The sequence below is a fragment of the Agrilus planipennis genome, unplaced genomic scaffold (assembly GCF_000699045.2).
Source record: "Agrilus planipennis isolate EAB-ADULT unplaced genomic scaffold, Apla_2.0 scaffold52, whole genome shotgun sequence".
Lineage (NCBI taxonomy): Eukaryota > Metazoa > Arthropoda > Insecta > Coleoptera > Buprestidae > Agrilus > Agrilus planipennis.
In genome coordinates, this window is record NW_020438883.1 from 1,206,771 (window position 1) to 1,222,319 (window position 15,549).

Below are 15,549 nucleotides of genomic sequence, written 5' to 3' on the forward strand. Positions count from 1 at the left end.
TGGGTGTTTCATTCCCACCAGCCAGTAATGCTGGTGGGCGGGCAGTCCCTCCGGACTATGCCGGAAGGTAGGGCGGAAGGCCCTCTTCAGCCTGCTTTCAGGAATCGTGGGAATGGGTGGGTGGTGGTTCGGGTGAGAAAGATAAGACGGGCGAAATGAAGACAGAAGAGAATAAATTATCTGTTGAACATTACTGCATTTGCGTAAGTGATCCAAGGCAACCATAGAAGAACTTGGACCAAGGCAGATGGATCCGGAATCGAACCGACGTCCTCCCGAATGTCAAGCAATGGTCTAAACCTCTAGGGCATTCCGCTCGTTCTAATATGTGTCAACAAGCCCTTCATGCCTGAGAAGACTCCTACCAACTTATCTCGCCTATTTCTTACTGACTTCCATGGTGACCTCCATTCTTTTTTCGAATTTCTAAATTAACCGTTCGTAAGTACAGAAGTGACTTCTTTCTGTTGAAGGCGTTTCGACCTTGTGCTATTCTCTGTTTTATATCTCTACCGCTCCTTCTATCTTGAGTTATCAGTCTTCCTAGGTACCGAAAATTAGGCACTTTTTTCTAATTTTTCGCCTTCTATCTTTATATTCGCTCTTTCCCTACTTTTTCGTCCCTATTTTTTTTTGTTCATTTTATTTAAGGCTACGTTTATATAATATAGAGAGGTTAGAATTGAATCCAGAAGAAAACGCCTTGAGGCGCAGCCCAGATGGACAACCGCTTAAATGTTCTTCGTAAAACTTTTCACTTCGTATATACACTAGTAGATTGTTACAAGTTTATGTTTTCACTAGTAGACTTTAAACCTCGTCTTACTGTTACAAAGCTGTTGCTTCTTCANGTATATATTCTATAATCATCATCATTATAAAGTCGTCAGTTCTGACGGGTTGGACACACACTACTAACACTACACACTAATGCCGGTGGACGGGCAGTCCCTCTGGACTACGGCGGGAGTTAGAGAGGAACACCCTTTTCAACCTTCTTTCAGGAATCGTGGGAATGGGTGGGTGGTGGTTCGGGTGAGAAAGATGAGACGGGCGAAATGAAGACAGAAGAGAATGAAAAATTATCTGTGAAACTTATTTCCTCAGCATTTGCCTAAGTGATCCAAGGAAACCACAGAAGAACTTGGACCAAGGCAGATGGATCCGGAAACGAACCGGCGTCCTCCCGAATGCCAAGAAATGGTCTAAACCTCTAGGGCATGCCGCTCGTTCTACTATGTGTCAACAAGCCCTTCATCTCCTTCCATGGTGATCTCCATTCGCATATTCTAACGTTCTTTATCTACGGTATCCTCATCATTCGCTTGTAACATCACATCTCGAACGCTTCTAAGTGCACAAATTCGAGAAAAATCAAAATTCTAACCTTTTCTTTCCGCCGCACTCACCGTCCATGTTTCGCGTCTGTACAGCGCCGCGTTCCAACCATACACCTTTTTTTTTTTTGACTTTTCTTCTTCTTCTTGTTGAAGACGCTTCGATCTTGCACTATTCTCTGTTTTATATCTCTACTGTTCTTTCCAGTCTAAGTTATCAGCCTTCCTAAATACCGAAAATTAGTCACTTTTTTTAATTTTTCGCCTCCTATCTTTATATTCGCTCTTTCCCTACTTTTTCGTTATTTTATTTAAGGCTACGTCTATAGTAGAGAGGTTAGAATTGAATCCTTTATATGCTTAAAAATTTTGGTTAAATGGTTTAAGAACGTATTAAATGTCTCTGGAAATTAGTTGTATTAAAAGTGACCCTTATCAAGCGCATTTCCTATGGCTTAGTGCGCTGTTAGAATTTAATCGAATCCGATCCTGTTCATGTACGAACGAACAAACTAACGAACGTAACGGTAGAGGTAGGTAGTCGTCGATCATCATCAGTATGCAGGATCGGTCTGACGGTGGATCGAGCAGCCATCGGTGGGATCGGCGTCGGCACTAGCTACTCTCCCTTTAGCCCAGACCCGAATTGATTTACTCTCTCGGCAGGGAAGTGCTTTCACGATAATCTGTTTTCCATTAAATTCTGTATCAAGAATACCGGGCAAATAAGTGGCGTATTAAAAGCGGGACCATGTTCAGATTTCGAAATGGTTGCATCGGCGACGACAACGATGGCGTCGGCACATAGGGTGGCAACGGACACACTAATCCCGCCGATGTCGTCGAACGTGACGGTTTAATTTCGTGTTCGAACATTATTGCATTAAAAACCCCTGCGGAATGAGTTGAATTGTCATCGAGTTTAACGGGCACTGCGAGATAATCTCCCACGGCTTATTGCGGTTTTGTCGTCATGAAATTTTCTGCACCAAGCGTCGACCCGTTTAATATTGAACCTGATTTAATGAAATTTCATTTCATAATCCTTCCTGTTCATGTACGAAAGGAGAAGACTTAAAATGCTTTTCTTTTCACTAAATTATATTGTTTTACTAAACCGAACATGGGACTTCTGAAACGGAAAAGCAGTTGTTCAGATGAACCCGAAAATATCGAAGAACAAATCATGCAAGCAAAAAGATACGAAAATATATATTACAGCATTGATGCTACTAATTACCAGTTGATATTGAATGCCACGTTGCGTTGTCCTAAACTTTACCACGGCCGAAATTGGACTTGCCTGACATACTACTACGTTTTTCTCGAAAATGGTGGATTTTCATTCAATACCACTACTATGTTTATTTAATATTGTGAACAATGAGTTTTGTAATTATTTATATAGATTCTAACTGTGGATGACCGTTTTAAGTTGAAATTCCGACTATATTTCTAACTGTTTCAATGTTCCAACATTTTCTGTTTGATGTGTAATGTCACGTATCAGTGGTGCGATTTAAACAGTGTATCCGGACCTCAGAAGAGCAATTATTCTACTATCGTCACTCGTTGCTTAAAACATTCAGCCGTTAGGAACGTAATAAAATTTTAATGCCTTTCGGTTACTGCTTCCCGTATACTTTACTTCCTAATCAATTTTGCAAGTCGAAATTGTACTAAACCCGGAATGGCCACTTGACTGATTTATTTATTTCGTTTGCCTCCGATGGTGTTTGGGTTTGGGGCGATCCAAAGTGGATGCCGAAACAAAGAACGTAACGAAGAGGGATTTTGAAAAGACGTGACTGCTTATAGTTGACGGCTAATCAATTCTTCCTAGTTGCTAGCAAACAGAATGATGGCCGTTCTTTACGCCAGACAGGAACAGAATAGGAACAGTAATAGTCTTTTATAAAAATAAACAACATGTGTGAGATCAATTTTTCTGGTAGGATGTACACTGAAGTGGAACGTTCGAAAATTCCGAAAGAAAATTAAATTCTTAGAGAAGTACGTGAAGCCGTTCGAAGTCAATCAAAGTCTATGGATCTGCTACTAAAACCTCATAATTCCATTTAGAACTTACTTTTTGACAGCGAAAAAAATAGTTCAACGTACTTGAAAGAAGTAAAAACATTGAAAATAAATCAATTTGTCTTTATATTATACCATATATTATACAATTCTCAAACAACGGTAAAGTTTCTTTTTTCTTATTTTAGTGTTAAAGTATGGTAAAAGCAGACCGAAAATTTTGAATACAAAAAAATGTTCTGTTCCAAGAAAAATTATTTCAAATACTTTAACTCATAGATCCACCGAAAGTAATACTTTTTCATTTAGTCTTGCCTATTTGTCTTGATTCTAGTCTTGGTCTTCTTCGTTTGGTCATGGCCTTCGTCTTGTATTTGCTAAAACCAAGATTGCAAGATCAATGCAAATTTATTTTCATCACTAAATTGTATGTTTAGTGGGTTAAAGATACAAAAAATTCATTACTTATTTATGAAATAATATAAATTCTGTTCTCATGCCCCGAACACAATATAATCGTACCAGAACTAACAAAGACTGTATAGAAAACAATTACTACCCTGATGGCGTAGATTTTGGCCTGCCAAGTACTTATACGTATAATAATATATAATCGTGGTTCATTAGTAACATATTACAACAGGATAGTGATTTATTTAAATTAAATGAACACTTTTGGAAAATTGGTAGGAGCTTTCGCGTTCAGTGAGAAAACTGATGCTGTGCTGATTCGGGCCTAAACTCTAAAGGCCATCATCGGTTGGAGTAACTTCCTAATGTTTCACTAGCACTAGTGGAGAGCTTCTCCAGAAGTCCTACCATCTCCGATGCTGGATGTGGATGTTTGCTAGCTCATGCTAGCAAAGCGTTAAGAAGCAAATCCAACACACGACAGCCTTAAGACCCGAATCAAGACGGCAGTCCCTCCGGACTACGCCGGGAGTTACAGAGGAAAACCCTTTTCAACCTTCTTTCAGGAATCGTGGGAATGGGTGGGTGGTGGTTCGGGTGAGAAAGATAAGACGGGCGAAATGAAGACAGAAGAGAATAAATTATCTGTTGAACATTACTGCATTNTCTCCGATGCTGGATGTGGATGTTTGCTAGCTCATGCTAGCAAAGCGTTAAGAAGCAAATCCAACACACGACAGCCTTAAGACCCGAATCAAGACAGCATCAGATAACTTTTGGGATTGATCTATTTTTTCGTCTTCTAACCACCTGATTGGTTACTAAAGCGCAACTTTAAAAAAATTTCTTTCTTTATTGGCAAAACTGTTGAACCAGTTAGGTATATGTGTAATGTATGTGTCGACGAAATTTGTGAAGATTTGAAATCGAAGAGTCCATTAAACAAAATTAACAGTGTTTTAATAATATTTACCTATGCCAATAGGTATTAAAATTCTGTAAAGATTAGTAAGTACTTTTGGTTTATAACAACTTAATTTCCAAATTTACATCAAAATTCACTTTTTATATAGTTGTAGTAGCAAAATTGACCAAGAAACTTATGAAGATAGCTAGAAATTGATATCGGAGATATGAGGAGAAACTTGATAAGTTTCTCATAGAGCAGATGCCAAAGGAAACGAGTTGGAAAAACAAATAAAATTGCATCTTTATGCTATAGACAAGATGTTTAAAATTATTAGGTGAATCTGGAATTTCTACGTCCCTATAGATCCATAAACGGAGAGAAGTTAGAAGTTTCGAAACCGTTTACAAAATTCTTTTTCAACAGGTATTTTTTTATTTTCGTCTATTTTTTTTTTGTAGGCATTACATCTATCGTTCACTGTCAATGACCTTTCGCCTTTTTTTGTTTCAGGTTCTGTGATTTCAACGTGTTACATCGTTCCACCACTTCTAATTCATTTACTCCGGTAATCGTTGATTATGTAGACTTCTTAAAGACCGGACAACGCAATCAAAAAGAAAAATTCAAAAACTACCCAAACAATATTTCAACGAGCTTATTTTTGTACAACAAACAAACAAACAAACAAAAAAAAAACTAATACACAAAATATATGTGACTTGCCGAACTGGTTTAGTACGACATCTACATGGTTCTTGGCAGGAGTGCTTTGGGGAAGATAAAAAATAAAATAATACGCAAAAAAATGAAGAAGAAAATGAAGAGAGAGACTCGTTAGTTGACGTTATCATTTTCCTGAAGTTTTCTCATCTTTAACCTTTATATAATAAATATATTATATATGTTATCGTTGTTACTATTGGCATCGACTCGGATGGCATCCAGATCGAGAATAAAAAAAAAAAACTGCATACAGTGTAAAATATAAACAGAAAAAAATATCAGTGTATAAATGAGTAAATTTATATGGAAATATGAATATATACATATAAATATATAATAATAATAATAATAATTAAAAATANTCAATGTTGAGTACTGCTGCTATGCAGATGTTAATGAAATAATAACACGAAGGCAAAAAAAAAAAGAAATTATATGTTATTATTATAAAACAATCATGTTTAGTGTTAAGTTATTATCTATCGATAACTTCCTGCAGGACGTAGCCCCTATTTTTAGAACAATGTTGAACTTTGTTTTGTAGTAGATCTGCTCCCCGAAAAAAGAGAAAATATAACACATTTCCTCCCAAGAGTTGTACCATTTTTATAGTAATAAAAACTTTTGCGATTTGTGCTTCAGTTATTTTTATGGTCTCGCGCTCGGTCTTCCTTCAACGCCCCGTCTCTTGCGTTGACGGCAAGAGAAAAAAAACGGGCAATGAAGTTGCGATTTTCGGACCATAACGACTTTACGACGAAATTTATTGTCGTAGTTACCGTTAAATTGCTTTTCAATCGAAACCTAAAATATGTAACTGTTTTATTGTCATCAATAGCGTCGTAACCGTCACGAACTCTAAATTGGCATATTAGAAAATGTGTTCAAAAAATAAGGAAATCAAATGTCAACAGACTTTATAAAAAATGCGAAACTTGTACTAATTTTATTCTACACACTAAACTGTGCACCGCCCAATTCTCTACGAAAAATTTTTGAATTTATACTTCTTTTGGCGCGTTGAGAGTAAAATTTTACTACGCAACGGATGTTGCGCGCGCATGATTTACTCTCGGCGATCGTCGTTGTTCTCTAATTGGGACGAGTTCGCACCCAGATTGGTACGTAATTTGTTGTAATCTGGTGAGTAATTAACGAGCAATTGGTAATTAAAAATTAGACAGTCAAAGCTTGCAAATAGGATGCAAATCACTTATTTTATCTTGTACCAAGGACAATTAGTATTCTAATTGTTTATTTTTAGTTATCAATTACCAGATTATGAGAAATTGGATCACAAAATTTAGAATTTAGAATTGGGAGGTGCACTTTTTTTATTAGGTACAACAATTGAACAATTATTTCCTTCGTTTCAGAAATCCGATTGGCCTTATACCTCAAAATTTTGAAATTCCAATATTGACCGAAAAAAATATATTAGATATATTAGGCAGACATTAATGTTTTTAGAAGAGCAGTTGACTGGGAAATAATCTAAGTAGGATTTTTCGACTGTAGACAGGACCTGCTGTATCCACACAAAGGTAAGGTTTATAACTACATTTTATGTTCGCTTTTACTGCTTATATTATTAATTCACTTGATTTACTGGACGATGTAGGATGTACTTCGAATGACCTATATGAATAGAATAGTAACAACGATACTAGGGTTCGCGATATCTCCCAAAAACTACTGGTCAGATTTTAACCAAATTTTTTCAATTTTATATATTCTTTAGACGATCTTTATCTCTGATAAAAATTCTGACGAAATCCCTATTTAATATTAAGTTCTTAAAGTTTTCGTACAACGATTGCAACTGTGCGTATTCTTTTGTCACTGACGACGGGGCGCGCTACACGGTAGAGGAAGTTTCTACTTCTGCCTCAAAGTAAAGTAAGCCAACAGGATGAAATATTCCGTGAAATAATACATTCACGACCAATATTTAAACTTTAGAATTCAATCATGCGCCAATTCCCATTTCTTCACAGTATTGTTATAAAACGCAAGAGATAAAAAATTATTTTATTATCACAAACAACAACGACGTGTCCCCCTTTATTGTACAATGTGTTTTAGGGTGTAGAATGCACTGATAATTCTTTGGTGATTTTAATTATGTAACTGATACATCTGAAGCCACTCACAATAACAAAGAACTGTTAATTTGCAATCTGATTTGAAGACGAGTTTTTGTAATGAATTCGAAACGTCGATGTTGTCTGCAATAATTAGGAGAAACTAACAAAAGTTCATTAATTTGGTTTTAGTAAAACACTGACTCTCAACATCGAAACGATTTTTCTGAAAAACTATTAAAGATATCGGAAAACAAGTATCAGTTTCTTTCGATTAAAAAGAAATTTTCTAAGTCTGATTCCTTTATCGGTGATTAATGGACTAATAATGATAAACATTACAATAGAATTTGTGAAATTAAAATATAAAATAGACCAGCTCGAGAATTTATATTAAATTATCATCAATGTAAGGTCGTCAGTCCTAAGACTGGCTGGACACCCACCTGCAGTCTTTCCTATCCTGAGCTAATGTAATTTCCCTAAAACTAGAGCATCCCACATCCTTAACTATTTGTGAACAGCAATTTAATCTAGATCTACGTCTTCTCATCTTAACTCCTGTTTCTGCTTCTAACAAGTCCTTCATGCCTGAGAAGGTGTCTAACCAACCTATCTCGCCTATTTCTTATTGACTTCCATAGAGTCCTCCGTTCTCCTATTCCTTCTAATACCTTTTCATGTCTAACCTTCTCTATCCACGGTATCTTCTTCAATAACCTTTTCTTTTCTGCCGCTCCCACCATGTTTCGCACCCGTACAACACCGCGCTCCAGACATACACCTTTAACAATCTTTTCCGGATTTCTAAATTAACCGTTCACGAGCACAGAAATGACTACTTTTTGTTGAAGGTGACTCTACCCTGCGCTACCCTCTGTGTTATATCTCTACTGCACCTCCCATCCTGACTTATCCAAATTCCTAGATATCGAAAATCAGCCACTTGTTTTTCGTGTCAGGCTTTCTCTTTCCTTCTCAAAAAGCCAGATTTTTAGCTCAGTTTTTGTATACCGAGGGTATAACTGTCTTTTTAGTAGTTAGTTAGGTATATATATTTCTTCATTATTTTTGTTTTCATCGTTATATAATATATATGTGCATATGTCTCAAAAATGTTTTCACAACAAAAGACATTTACTACAAAAGTCAGAATGAAGTTCTTTTTTTTTCTTATCCAAAATTTTCTTCAGTTTTGTAAGTTTATAAAACAGCCCAAACAGATTTTTAAATTTGAATAAGCATACGCTTCATTAAAACCTTAATTTCAGTGTACTGTTTAATTATCTAATATTAATTAGCCGCTTTTACCGTAGTAACTTATGAATGATCTACAAAACATAAGGTTGCAAAAGAAAAAATTGTTGATTTATTTGTGAACAAATTTTACAGGAAAAGGCTAGTTTTAAAAGTCTCCTACTTGATTCGTTCCCCTTTTAGTTTTACCGGTGAAATACTCAAATTTACTGAACAGTTAATCTTCAAAATGAAAATAAATTATTTTTCGCTGGTTTACAATCAAAAGCACGCTTTATAATTGCTTAATTGCGTATTTTAGTTGTTAGTTGTCTGCGATAGATCCAATTCTGTAATTTCCTAGAAAAGGGTATTTTTATTAAAAATAATTTCCTCTTTAGTAATTAACTTCACACTTAATTTATTAAAAAAAAAATTAATAATCAATACAGTCCCAACGACTAATGTGCAAAAATATATTAAGGAACATAAAGATTTATCGGCTGGAGAAGATTTCTCCTCTCGCGGCTTGTACTATACATGACTACGCAGAAGTAACTTTAGACAGTTGCGCAGTTGGCATCATTTTGTTTACTCGACGTTTAAGAGCTGTCACACTATCAGCAATTACTGCTAGTATTCCATTAATCAAAGATTAATACTAGAAATTAACGTATCGATCAAGTAAATCATAATTTTTGTTAAATGTATCATTTTATACATGTATACTTACAAAGTGTAGTGTAATTAAGATACAAGTAAACGTCAACGTTAGTGTAATAGCAATGGAATTTGGTAAGTTCTTCAGAGCATTATTTTTAATATGCTATATACCTATCTACAAAAATGACTTTGATAGTATAAGGTATATGAATTTAATAAAGAACAAACGTTGCAATATAATTTTGATTAGTAAAGCAGAAAGAACTTACAAGGAAAATTAAGTGTTTGAAAAATTGCAAGACTGTTCAAATTTTCAAATACTTACACGATTACCAAGAATTTGGGGGTACTCAGGTTCTACCTAAACTAAGGTTCGTTAAATATTTTTGTAAGAAAAATTCCAACCAATAGGAATAGGAAACAAAAAATGGTTACTTCAACTTTATAAAAATTAGTATTGATACACAATGTATTAACTTAATTGTAGAATTCCACAACAAATTAAGAGCAAAAGAAACATTAACTAGGTATTAAATCAAAATAAAAAAAAATCGGTTGTCTGTAAAGTCGGTTTACTGACGATAGTCGAACGTGACAACGTCATAAGAAAATACTGATGGAATGGTTTCATTTTTCAAAAGAAAATTTTAATTTTATTTGTTTGAAAGATATTTTGTATGGATATAGAGAAGGAGGTAAATGGAAATGTATTATTGTATAGCAGCTGTCCACGCGGACGCATCGCTCACTCAAGTAGGAGAGAGATAGATGTTGAACGCTGCCGAACGCGGAGACCGATTGTGCCTCTTTGTCGCTCGTTCCGCGCTCTCGCTTGCACTTCAAGCCTTAAATGGAACGCCTCAGAGCGAGGTAACGCCGCATGAGTCATGTTTTTTCATGCCGGCGAATTATAAGATGTTGTCACGTCAAAAATCTGGCTTGGTCCAGGGACACTTTGTATAATGCTATTATCGTTGGGGCCTACTTACTACTCGCATATATCCTCTTATCTGGGATGTGCATTGATGACACTGATTTTTTTTTAACATTTTTAAAATGAATTTACACATTCATATATGAATTTGTTTGGTTATTTAAAAAAATATCGGCTAGGGAATGGACAAAGCCTTGCTGTGTCAACTCTCCCAAGCAACTTGCACGTTGTTCCGTTCTTTCTGTTTCAATCGATGAACCACATCATCCCCATCCGATACACAACAGCCCCTTCCATCTTGCTATTACTTTACTGCTACTACTTCACAGGCCTCTCCCGATTAGTTTTAAATTTTAAAAGCGTTAGTTAGTCTGCTAATGCTAATAACTATTACACAAATTATAAATTTTTATTTTTGTGTGGTATTAATCGTAAATACAGCATTTTTCTGTTAGTGGCCAAAAAAGAAAATGTATTTTATATTTTTCACAATGATTAAAACAATTTCCCATTGTACAGCGCTATTTCTCTTTAGTTATTTCTTGCAAAACATCCACCCCTTTGTAATCCTTCGTCGGAAGGAAATATTGTACTTAAGTTTATAAAAGGGTCTGCAGTTGAACTTTGTAGTACCTTCTAATATCTTTTACCTATACGTCATGTGGGCATAAAAATGAAAACTTGAAGTAACATTTAGTTGAAACGGCTTACCATTCTTTTCCAAAAGTATCCGTAGTTATTTGCAACAGTTATTTATTTCGTTTCAGAAACTGAATTAGACCCTACACCCCTACCGAAAATGTAGAAATCCTTGTATTGACCGAAAAAAAACCAATGTATACCTATTGAATTTAGCAAGATTTTTGGATTTATTTCAAGTGTCACGATCTACTTCTTCTGTGAAAAGGTAGGACTTATTATACCTTTTATGTTCTCATTTATAGTATTAACTATTTTGATTTACCATTGATCAGATATTAAAATGAAATAACCAAGCCATAATTTACTTTTTGTTATTGGCTTTTCAACTGTAACATATAAGCCGATGATGGTTTCATATTATAATTTATTATTAGATCAGCTCAGTTAACAGTAAGAATAGGCTTAGAAAAGATCTAAAAATATTATGGGTTTTTCCAAACATATATAGTTTTTTAATCTGTTATGTTTTCTTTGTTTGATAATCAAAAATTCAACTACAAAAAAATATTTGGAGACGATCATTTTCCAATTACTGTATGAATTTAATATGGCCGTGACTGACATCAGTGCATAAAAACCAAGTTACAATGTAACTCACTTATTAAGTAAGTTAGTAACTTGTTTAATAAGCAAACTCCAACATGCTTAGCAAGTAAGATGCTTACTTGCTTAATAAGGAAGTTACTAATTTGCTTAGCATGCAAGATGTCTCACACTTACTTAACAAGTCAATTGCTGAGTTGCTTAGCAAGCATGTCATTAACTTCCTTTCCATTCAAGTCACCAACTTGCCTAAAAGTAAGTTACTAGCTTGTTTAACTTTCTTAACAACGAAGTTATTGATATGTATAACAAGATAGTTACCAACGAGCATACCAAGCAAATCACTAAGTTGCTTACCGAGCAAATTAGTGACTTGCTTAACAAGCAAGCTACTAACTTACTCAGCAAGTAACATGTTGACTTCCTAAACACGCAAGTTACTGACTAACCATTTGTTTTACAAGCAAGTTACTAACTTGCTTATGAAGGATAATACTAACTTGCATAAGGAGCAACTTATAACTAGCTTACCAAGCAAGTTACTATGTTGATTAACAAGAAAGCTGATAACTTGTTCAACAAAGAAGATGCTAACTTGCTTAACAAGGAAGCCACTAAGTTGCTAACTTGTGTATGAAGGATGGTACTAAGTTGCATACGAAGCAACTTATAACAAGCTTACCAAGCAAGTTACTACGTTGATTAACAAGCAAGCTGATAGCTTGTTCAACAAATAAGATGCTAACTTGCTTAACAAGGAAGCTACTAAGTTGCTAACTTGTTTATGAAGGATGGTACTAACTTGCATAAGAAGCAACTTATAACAATCTTACCAAGAAAGTTACTACGTTGATTAACAAGCAACCTGCTAATTTGCTCAACAAATAAGATGCTAACTTGCTTAACAAGGAAGCCACTAAGTTGCTAACCAGTTTATGAAGGATGGTACTAAGTTGCATACGAAGTAACTTATAACAAGCTTACCAAGCAATTTACTACGTTGATTAACAAGCAAGCTGATAACTTTGTCAACAAATAAGATGCTAACTTGCTTAACAAGGAAGCTACTAAGTTGTTAACATGTTTATGAAGGATGATACTAACTTGCATAAGAAGCAACCTTTAACTAGCTTACCAAGCAAGTTACTACGTTGATTAACAAGAAAGCTGATAACTTGTTCAACAAAGAAGATGCTAACTTGCTTAACAAGGAAGCTACTAAGTTGTTAACATGTTTATGAAGGATGATACTAACTTGCATAAGAAGCAACTTATAACTAGCTTACCAAGCAAGTTACTACGTTGATTAACAAGAAAGCTGATAACTTGTTCATTGAAGAAGATGCTAACTTGCTTAACAAGGAAGCCACTAAGTTGCTTACCAAGGAAGTTACCAACTTCCTTAGCAACTCAGTTACTGTGTTCCATAACTTTTTCATTTGTACAGGTATTTTATTTATTCATTCACATTCCAGTTACGTTTTATTTAAATTTTATAGCTAATATATGAAAGAAAACAATGGAAACCTCTTTATTGATCGAATTTCGCCATTGTTAAACTCGATTAAAAAAGTCTCAACAGTTATTATTTAATGAATTGATGAAATCGGAACGAAAGCAAATTTAATTTATCGTTGTGACGAAAACACATCTCACATTGGCGTGAAGTTTTGCCGGCAAAATGCATTTGTTGTGTATGTGCAAGTTTTAATAAACGTTAACAATAATTGTGCCGTTGGCATTAACGCGGAATGAATTATTCGACTGTACCTATTCAAACACGTGCGAAATACATACAGTACAACGGCAGACATTAGATGTACACAACGGTCAACGCTTTGGACAATTAATTATTGTCCCGAGCCACAGATGCCGTGTGAAAGGGATAATTATTGCGATTCGGGAAAATGTCACTCGACTTGGAACTTTCAGGACAAATCACATTATCACGTGATAATGGCCCTACAACTCGCCGTTATTTTTGAAAGCAAAGTTACTTTTACCTAATGATTGAGTGGTCGTGTAATTAGTAAATAATGGAGGACAAGTCGAGATTTAAATATACCTACGAGAAAATCAAAACTAACTTAACCTACGCCGATTGCATTAGTCTATAATATAGAAATTAAAATTAGACAAACTAGGGATATAGTCAAAGTATAGGTATATGTTGTGAAGCCTCAAATTATTATCGTCAATTTCATGGCTTCTTCTCTTACGTATTCTCTGATGTTGTCGAAAATTCGAGGTTTCTCAGTGGATGATTTTATTTTAATTCGAATTTAGTTTTACCCCGTTAATGATAATTACTGATAAGACTTAGCAGTTTTGTAATCTATACAGGGTGTTTCTGAAATAAGTAGCAGACTTTGGAGGGTGTTAACTAGGTGCAATATAGGGTGCATGGTTAATTAAGCAGTGTGCTTAAGGGACAAAAAACTGGACAAAGTTGCAATCCGAAGCCGACTGGTCAAATGATTAAGTTTGCGTGACCAAAAGGTGTGATACAGGAATATACCTACCTACATGCATCTTCGTGAAACTCGACAATAATTTTGCGCTTTTCGAATTTATATGGTGGTGGTATTTAATGAAATGTAAATGTGTCGATTTGTGGGTTCCTGCAGAAAATTAAAAAATATCGAAAATATCCAACGTGGCACTACCCGCATGACTAAAAGTTAGTAAATCAGTGACTAAGAATCTTTTTGACCCCTATTTTTGCTAACGGAATTACTTACCTCGTTGGTTGATAGCAGAAGCCCAAATCTAAGTCCTAACGGATGTACTCAATCATCATCGTAAGGTCGTCAGTCCTAAGAATGGTTGGATACGTATCTCCACCCTTTCCTATCTTGAGCTAATCTTCGCATTGCCCTAAAACTACAACATTCCACATCCTTAACTATTTGTGAACACTAATCTAATCTAGGTCTACCTCTACCTCTCCTGTTTCTGTCTCTGACTAGACCTTCATGCCTGAGAAGGTGTCCTAGCAATCTATCTCTCCTATTTCTTATTGACTTCCACAGAGTCCTCTGTTCTCATATTATTTCTAATACCTCTTTTGACTTATCGTCTTGTCATAAGGTTGTCAGTTCTAAAACTGGTTGGACATGCACGTCCACCCTTTCCTATCATGACCTAATCTTCGCTTTTTCCTAAAACCACAACATTCCACATCCATAACTACTTGTGAACAGTAATCTAATCTAGGTCTACCTCTACCTCTCCTGTTTCTGTCTCTGATTAGACCTTCATGTCTGAGAAGGTATCCTAGCAACATATCTCGCCTATTTGTTATTGACTTCCATAGAGTCCTCTTTTCTCATATTATTTCTAATACCTCTTCATTTCTAACCTTTCTATCCACGGTATCCTCATCATTTGCCTGTAACACCACATTTCGAACGCTTCTAACATTTTCTTTTCTGCAGCGCCTACCGTTTAAAATTTTTATAGGGCTTTGAGATTCATGAATAGATACTTCCTTCTCCGAATTTTGACTTTTCGTCATGTCATAAGGTCGTCAGTCCTAAAACTGGTTGGACATGCACGTCCACCCTTTCCTTTCCTGAGCTAATCTTCGCATTTCCCTAAAACCACAACATTCCACATCCATAACTACGTGTGAACACTAATCTAATCTAGGTCTACCTCTACCCATCTTAACTCTTGTTTCTGTTTCTAATGTGTTTCTAACTTCATTTATCTCTAAATTTGTGCAAGGATTCCTTCAGTTTGTATGATTTATTCGGTGACAAAGTCTATGCTGTTGGGAATTACAAATGTTCAACTAAAAATTGTTTATTTATTATTAACTTCCCATTAGGAAGTTATTGTAATTGGGTCGAAAAGTGAAATCGGAATTTTCATTATATTTCCACGTTTTAACATATTAGTAGCATGCTAGCCAATTTTTTTGATGATGTGTGTATGTACGTACGTACGTACGTACGTACGTACGTA

The 15,549-nt window shown here is 35.3% G+C and overlaps 1 protein-coding gene across 2 annotated transcripts in view; it reads left to right on the forward strand.

The window, feature by feature from the left end:
* Positions 1 to 15,549, forward strand: part of LOC108734667 (titin-like) — a 285,054-nt gene that overhangs the window by 123,668 nt on the left and 145,837 nt on the right. The window contains exons 7-8 of one of the 2 annotated variants that reach the window (XR_003232563.1): positions 6,795 to 6,962; positions 11,103 to 11,242. Coding sequence is in view for 1 of the 2 variants with exons in the window: in XM_018466310.2 (XP_018321812.2) it covers positions 5,206 to 5,264 (59 nt within the window). In the remaining variant the exon portion in view is untranslated. Of the gene's footprint in view, positions 1 to 5,205; positions 5,690 to 6,794; positions 6,963 to 11,102; positions 11,243 to 15,549 lie in introns of those variants that run through there. The other variant, XM_018466310.2, reaches the window with a different exon arrangement.